The sequence below is a fragment of the Cryptosporidium hominis genome, assembly GCF_000006425.1.
Source record: "Cryptosporidium hominis TU502 chromosome 8 CHRO018181, whole genome shotgun sequence".
In the NCBI taxonomy this organism is placed as follows: Eukaryota; Apicomplexa; class Conoidasida; order Eucoccidiorida; family Cryptosporidiidae; genus Cryptosporidium; species Cryptosporidium hominis.
This window is the reverse complement of record NW_667114.1, coordinates 1-7095: the sequence shown is the minus strand read 5'-3', so window position 1 is coordinate 7095 and position 7095 is coordinate 1. Positions and strand designations below refer to the sequence as shown.

The window sequence follows — 7095 nt, the reverse complement described above, 5'->3', positions numbered from 1 at the left end:
TGATTTCTTAATATTTGAATTATAAAATAAATAAAAATAAATCAATTAATTAAAAACAATAATATAATATTATTAACAAACGTTGTAAATATTATATTAATGTTTTTCTATCATATTTATTTATTTTCCCTTTAGAAAATGTATTAATATAAAAAAAAATAATATTAAAAGTTATTAGAAAATAAGTGAAATTTAATTTTGTAAATTTAATTGTATTATTTTGTATATTATTATTTATTATTTTGTAATATAATTATAACAAAAAAATATATATTTTTTTTAATAAATATATTAATAGCATTTATTATTAATGATTATTAATTTATAAAGATTACAATGAATAATTGTCAAAAATAAAGTATAAAAATTAATAAACTATTATAAATAAAAGAAAAAACTTATCAATAAAAATAATAAGCTTTTGTTTATATATATTATTTAAGTTAATTGATACTAAATGAAACTAATTTATTTAGAAAAAAAAGAAGAAAATTTAATTTATAAATTGTATTCAAATAGTACATAATAAATAATATTATAATACTTAATATTATTATTAATAAATATTGTATTAATTTATTGGCGGGAAAAGAATTTGCATGCAATAGCCATTTAAATTCATACACGTAATAAATAAATAATTATTTTTAAAGTGAAAGGGAAAATAGTGGAAAAAAAAAGGATGGTTAATAAATATAGTTATTTAGAAAGAGAGTTATGAAAAATTATTAATATAAATAGATAGAAAATGATTAATTCTTTTCTTCGTGTATTTATTAAATTTATTCACTCCTTTTTAGGAATTTCTTGGTTTAAATTCACATTCTTTAAACTATTATTATTATTTGTTGAATCTTGAATTGGATTTCCAATTGTTGTCCCTCCTTTATTTATTCCATTAAAGCCAACTATTGGGTTTCCAATATGTTGTTGAAATTGTTGTTGCTGAAGTTGTTGTTGTTGTATTAGAAGACTCAACATATCTCCTCCAATAGGATTTCTATTTAATTGTTGTCGACTTTGAAAATTAAAAGGGATTGTATTCGCCAGAAACTGTTGTTGTAGTTGTTGCAATTGCAGTTGTTGTTGCTGCTGTTGCAGTTGTTGTAGTTGTTGCTGTTGTTGTTGCTGCTGTTGCTGTTGCTGCTGTTGTTGTTGCTGCTGCTTTAACTGTAGCTGTAATTGAAGCTGAAGTTGTAGCTGTTGATGGTGTTGTTGTTGCTGCAGTTGTTGTTGCTGTTGCAATAACTGTTGTTGGAACAAATGTTGAAGTTGGAAAAAGTTAGGAAATGCTTGGGGTTGTGTTTGCAAAGAGGTTTGTGAAAAAAGTCCATTTCCAACCCCGAATTCATTTCCAACTCCAGCTCCACTTCCAATTCCAGTTTCAATTCCACTTCCAGGTTCAATTCCAGCTCCACTTCCAATTCCAGCTCCACTTCCAATTCCAGCTCCAGTTACAACTCCAGCTCCAACTCCACCACTTCCAGCTCCTGCTCCTACTCCTGCTCCTACTCCAGATCCTACTACACCTTCTGAATTCAAAGTTGCAGAATCAAATATTCCTGGAACTATAATACCTTTATTTGAGCTGTTTTCTGTTTTTGAAGTGAATCCTCCTTCTTCACCTTCTGAGGCTCCCATTGTTATTTTACTTGAAATTTCAACAACCTCACATGACTTCTCTCCGTCTACTATCGTTTCCTCAGCTAAAACCATACCTCTACTATTATCATAATCCCCTACTTTAGTAGAATCTCCAACTAATACCTCATTCTTGTCCTCATTCTTCTCCTCTTTCTCTTTCTGCTTCTCTTTTCCATATTGATCATTTACTGATATTCCTTCTACTAACCCAGAAACCATCTCTTCTTTCAAATCCGTAATCAGAGTTTCAGATTCAGGTTTGAGCTTAGTTTCAGGTCCAGGTTCAGACTCAAGATTTGGTACAGTTTCAGGATTAAGATCCCGTTCTTTTGGCTCTGTAAAATCTTTAATTGTTGAATTATTTACAGAAGTTAAATTAGGACTTGTAGTGATACCTGCAGTATAATTACTACCGCCAACAATTCCTCCACTTCCTAATAATGTGTTCATTATCATCTGATTTAAAGGATTCGCCAATCCTCCAACAAATCCAATCTGTTGAGAATTTCTCATTTGTTCTTGTAATGTTTGCTGAAAAACCAACTGTTGTTGTAAGTATTGATTCATTAATATACTATTCCAAGTCTGATTGTGATTGCTCTGAGAATTAATATTTGTTGAATCACTTGTACTATTATTAACGCTGCCTGTTGTATTAACACCATTATTCACAGGATTTATAGATATTGGATTCTCTGTTGCTCCTCCTGCTCCTGATACTGACCCTGCTTCTCCTATTCCCGTTCCTCCTACTCCTCCTGCTACATTATGCTGTCCAAGATTAGACCCCAAACCTCCAAATAATAAACCAGAAGGATACCCCACTCCTGTTGCTCCTGTTGCTCCTCCTACTCCTACCCCTGCTGCTCCTCCTAATCCCAGCCCTCCTATACCAGGAATTCCTCCCTTAGCCATTCCAGGTATACCAGATATGCCTCCTACACGAGGTATTCCTCCTAAATTTTGTAGTCCTCCCATACTTTGTAGTCCACCCAAACCCTGAAATCCTCCCATACCTTGTATTCCTCCAAGCCCTGACAAATCTTGAATACCATTGCCGTTCCCACTACAACTACTGCTACTGCTATTAATATCATTACCACCACTTCCTCCTACATCACCAACAGCATTTTCCACTCCCATTCCAGAATAAATAACTGCATTTGATACTTGGCAAGGCTTTAATGGATTCACTTGAGATGTGACATTTCCACATGAATTAATAATTGATGGAAAACCACCTGATAAAATTGGTATAGAATGATCATTAACTTTAGGTAATTGTAATCCAAAATTTACGTTACCCATATTCATATTTAATAATGAATTTGGCTGTAATTGACTTAGTCCAGAAATTGAATTATCTGAAATAAAGTAGTTTGTTAGAACTCCATTATTATTTAATAATAGTAAGTTATTAATATTATTGGATGATGATGATGTTTCTATTTTACCACTTAATACTTTATTATTATTATTTCCTTTCATATACTCATCCATCAATTTTGGTATCTTTCTACTCATATTCTCTTCATTATATTCATTTAAACCAATATTATTACCACTTCCACTACTCATTAGTATATCATTGCTGTTCGTATCACTAACTTCCTTGCTATTTAACAATCCTACTACTCCTGTTACTCCTGATCCTGATCCTGATCCTGGCCCTGACCCTGATCCTGATCCTCTCTTGCGTCTTCCTTGCCTTGGCTTCTCATTCATTGATGATTTTTGTAATACTGAATTACTATTTATATTATTAACTATTTCCAAGTTTCTTAATTTACCTTTACCTGTCTCTGTTGATGGAACACTTGAGACATAATTTGAAATATCTGAAGGTAATGAATAATCTTGCTTATTTGATGGAGATATTGTCAAAGTATGTAATAAAGAATTACTACCATTTATAACTCCTCCTATTCCTATACCTCCTCCTAATTCTCCCATTATATTATCCATAAACTGATTCAAATATAAATATACCGATACCTTTAAATCATTTATTGATATCTTTGGATCCAAATATGACATATTCAAAGATTCTTGATCTTTATATTCTTTATGATCAAATATTATCGGTATATTACTTGGTAATTGTATATTTGAATTTCCTTGCTTATTTTGAATATTTATATTATAAAAAGGAGAAATTAATGCGTCCATATCTTTTGGTAATATGTATCCATTACTTAAATTATCCATTGTATATCTTTTATTTGTATTTAAATGAGAATCATCATGTTTTCTAAATAAAAACTTATATATTAAATCATCATATAATCCCCATTCTTCTTTCTTTTCTATTCCTATCATATTATTATTCATTTCTCTTCTTTCAATTATTGGAAGCCTAAATAATGTTGATGGTCTATTTAACATTCTTCTTAAAGATGATCTTGAAAGAAGTCTCTCTGTATACATATTCATATTACCAAGACTACTAAAACATGATCTCTTATAAAAATCTCTCATAAAATGAGTATATGTTGATTCAATTGTTAAAGTATTCAATATTTCATCAATTAAAAGCTCCCTATATGAATGTTTCTTATACTTAATAATCTCCATACATCTTATAGTACTAACAAGGCTATTCCAAAATATACTCTTATCTTTTTTTATTTGTATATTATCATCATCTTGAGAATCTTTAATAATTCTTTGAATATTTTCTTCTGTATCATCTTTTGTATGAATTGAAGATGATATTATTTCATCATCATTCATTATATTATGATCTTTTTGATCATAATGATGATTCATATTAATTTGATTCTTATTATGACTTCCTTTAAAATAATATACTAATCTTAAAATCCTTTTAAATCCTAATGTATATTTATATTTGTAGTAAAAATCTATACAATCTTTAATAGTCTTATATTCCATAAATGATGCTATCCTTCTAAAATCTTTTGGATACATTAAATACTTTTCTATAAACATTCTTATTTCTGAATAAGTCCAAATAGTATTTCTATTCCTTTCTTGATCAGCTGGATTGATTACTTGATTATTCTTATTAATATAAATAAATTTCACAGGTTTAATAGGATCTTGATCATAAACATTAAATTCAATTTCTGCAGGAAATCTAAAAATACTATTCTCAAACCATAATGGAGATGGACCTATAAAACTGGATGATGAACTAGTCATTTGCATCCATTCTCTTTGAGCTTGTTTTTGATGTACTATTCCTTTTTCTCTTTCCCTATTTTTTTGTATATTCAATCCAATATCTTTTTCTTTATCTTTTTCTTTATTAGAAATAGGTATTTCCTTATAGTTTTTAGTTACCCCGATACCTAATGTTGTAGTACCAGAAGAACCAAATGATAAAGAATTAGAACTATTAGAATGAGAAAGATTAGATTGTGACGTAGAAATGATATTATTTCCTGTTAAAATACTTCCAATTGATGATTGAGAATCATTTTTCATAATTGGTGCAAATTCATTAGAATAATTTGTAGATCCAGGTACCCCCCCAGTTTTAACCAAATTAATAAATGATAAAGATGCATTGCCTGTATTTGATGATATAGAATGATCTTCATTTCCAATAATATTATTGGAAGAATGAGAATTATCATTAGAATTTCTTGTCCTTCTTGATCTTGTAGAATTTAATTCAAAGGTACCGACATCAATTCCTCCAGTTCCTCTTTTTCTTCTTGTATTACTAACAGTATTAAGTGTTTCATTTGTTGAATTAGAGATATTATTTATATCATGACTATTTCGATTAATACTTTCAGAATGATTTTGTTCAAGATTCCCAATATGATCACTTCCTTTTAATATACCTCCTTTTGTTTGAATATTATATAACTTTTGATTATTATTAGTATTAGCAGAATCAATGTTATCACCAAATACAAGAGCTCTATTAGAATTAGTAAAAAGTATTGGTGTTTGAATATTATGTAAAGACATCATATAAGTTTTTGATATATCATTATTTCTACATTCAGGTAGAAGATCTAGAAATTTATGATATACTTTAAACCTAAAATCATGTTTAAAATAACCAATAGGTAAAGGTACCAATTGATCAGGATGATCAATTGCTCTTAAAGGTAAGCAACCCCAAGTAAAATTCAGGTCTCTTTCACTATTTAACATTTCATTATATGCTACATATCTTTTATAGCGGTGATATATAAAATGTAAAGATCTTTTAATATTTGATATTTCATTTCTAATCATGATCTTTTTTCTTTTAATATGTTTTCTTACTCTTTGAATTTTTGAAGAATAACCAAGTAAATTAATAGGATGATAAAAATCACCATTAATTGGTCTTAAAATATCTTTAATAGCTTTTAAAGGAAACTTATTATGATCTTGTATTGGATAACAAAGACTAGTATAATATGGCATTAAAGATACGTATTCTGGTATACCTAGTATAACTTCAATATAATCTTGTATTTCTCTATCAATAACTAAATCATCCTGATAGATTTTAATAATTTCAAGAGTATGATCATCTTTACTTTCTTCTAAAATAGATTCTAATAACTTAATTTCATCCACTAAGTAGTTAAATGTTGATATAAGAAATGGAATATGATCACCAGTATTTTTCTGATGATTATCGATAGTAATGATCTCATTAATTTTATCCTTTAAAACTTTTAAAGAATTTAATTTCTCAATATTTTCTTCTTTGAGTTTTTGTAAAGATTCTGTAATTCCAAAATCATTATTAATATGAGAAGAAGAATTAGAATCTTGAGAATTTTTATTTTCATTAATAAATCGTAATCGGTACCTTTTTAGATCTTTAATATTTGTATCAATTTCACCATTAATAAATTGATCCAACTCTTTAATTTTACCAGGCAGAATACAAATCTTAACTTTTTGTCTTGCAGTTCTAAAAGCCTGACTTGTATTTTCCATAACTGAAGCCAAGTAATTATAATTATGATCATTTTCTTCTAAATTATTATTAATTTCAGAGTTTCTCGCCTTTTCTGTAAAGAATGAGCAAGAATCTGCAATATTATTAGAATTAGAAGAATCAATACAAACATTTTCGAATACCATATTGGTATGTTCATCTTCAACTTTTTTTAGTGTGAGATTAGATAGATTGAGATCTGGAGTGAGAAATTCAATAGCTCCTAGTAGCCCTTGTTTGTAATTAATAGATTTTTTGTGATTATAATCACTAAATCCAGCACAAGATGATGATTCATAAGAGGTACCTAAAGTAATTTGAGAAGTTTCTTGAGATCTTTTAATAAGATTAACTTGATAAATATGATATATTTTACATAAATCATTCAGGAATTGTCCATTTTCTCCATAAGTTGAGCTATTAACTAAATTAATCTTTTTAATGTTTCTAATATTTCCCAGGCTTAAATTTAAGTATGGACCTCTTCTATGATCCTGTGCTATTGGTAGTTGTTGTAAATTGTAATTCTCCAG

The 7095-nt window shown here is 28.3% G+C and overlaps 1 protein-coding gene across 1 annotated transcript; it reads right to left on the bottom strand.

Annotated features, from left to right (window-relative positions):
- Window positions 1–786: 786 nt before the first annotated feature.
- Window positions 787–6708, bottom strand: Chro.80556 (Myb-like DNA-binding domain). Its single annotated transcript, XM_660787.1, has 1 exon — window positions 787–6708. One exon carries the CDS (start codon window positions 6706–6708, stop codon window positions 787–789), a length of 5922 nt encoding a protein of 1973 aa, XP_665879.1.
- Between the last annotated feature and the right edge of the window lie 387 nt (window positions 6709–7095).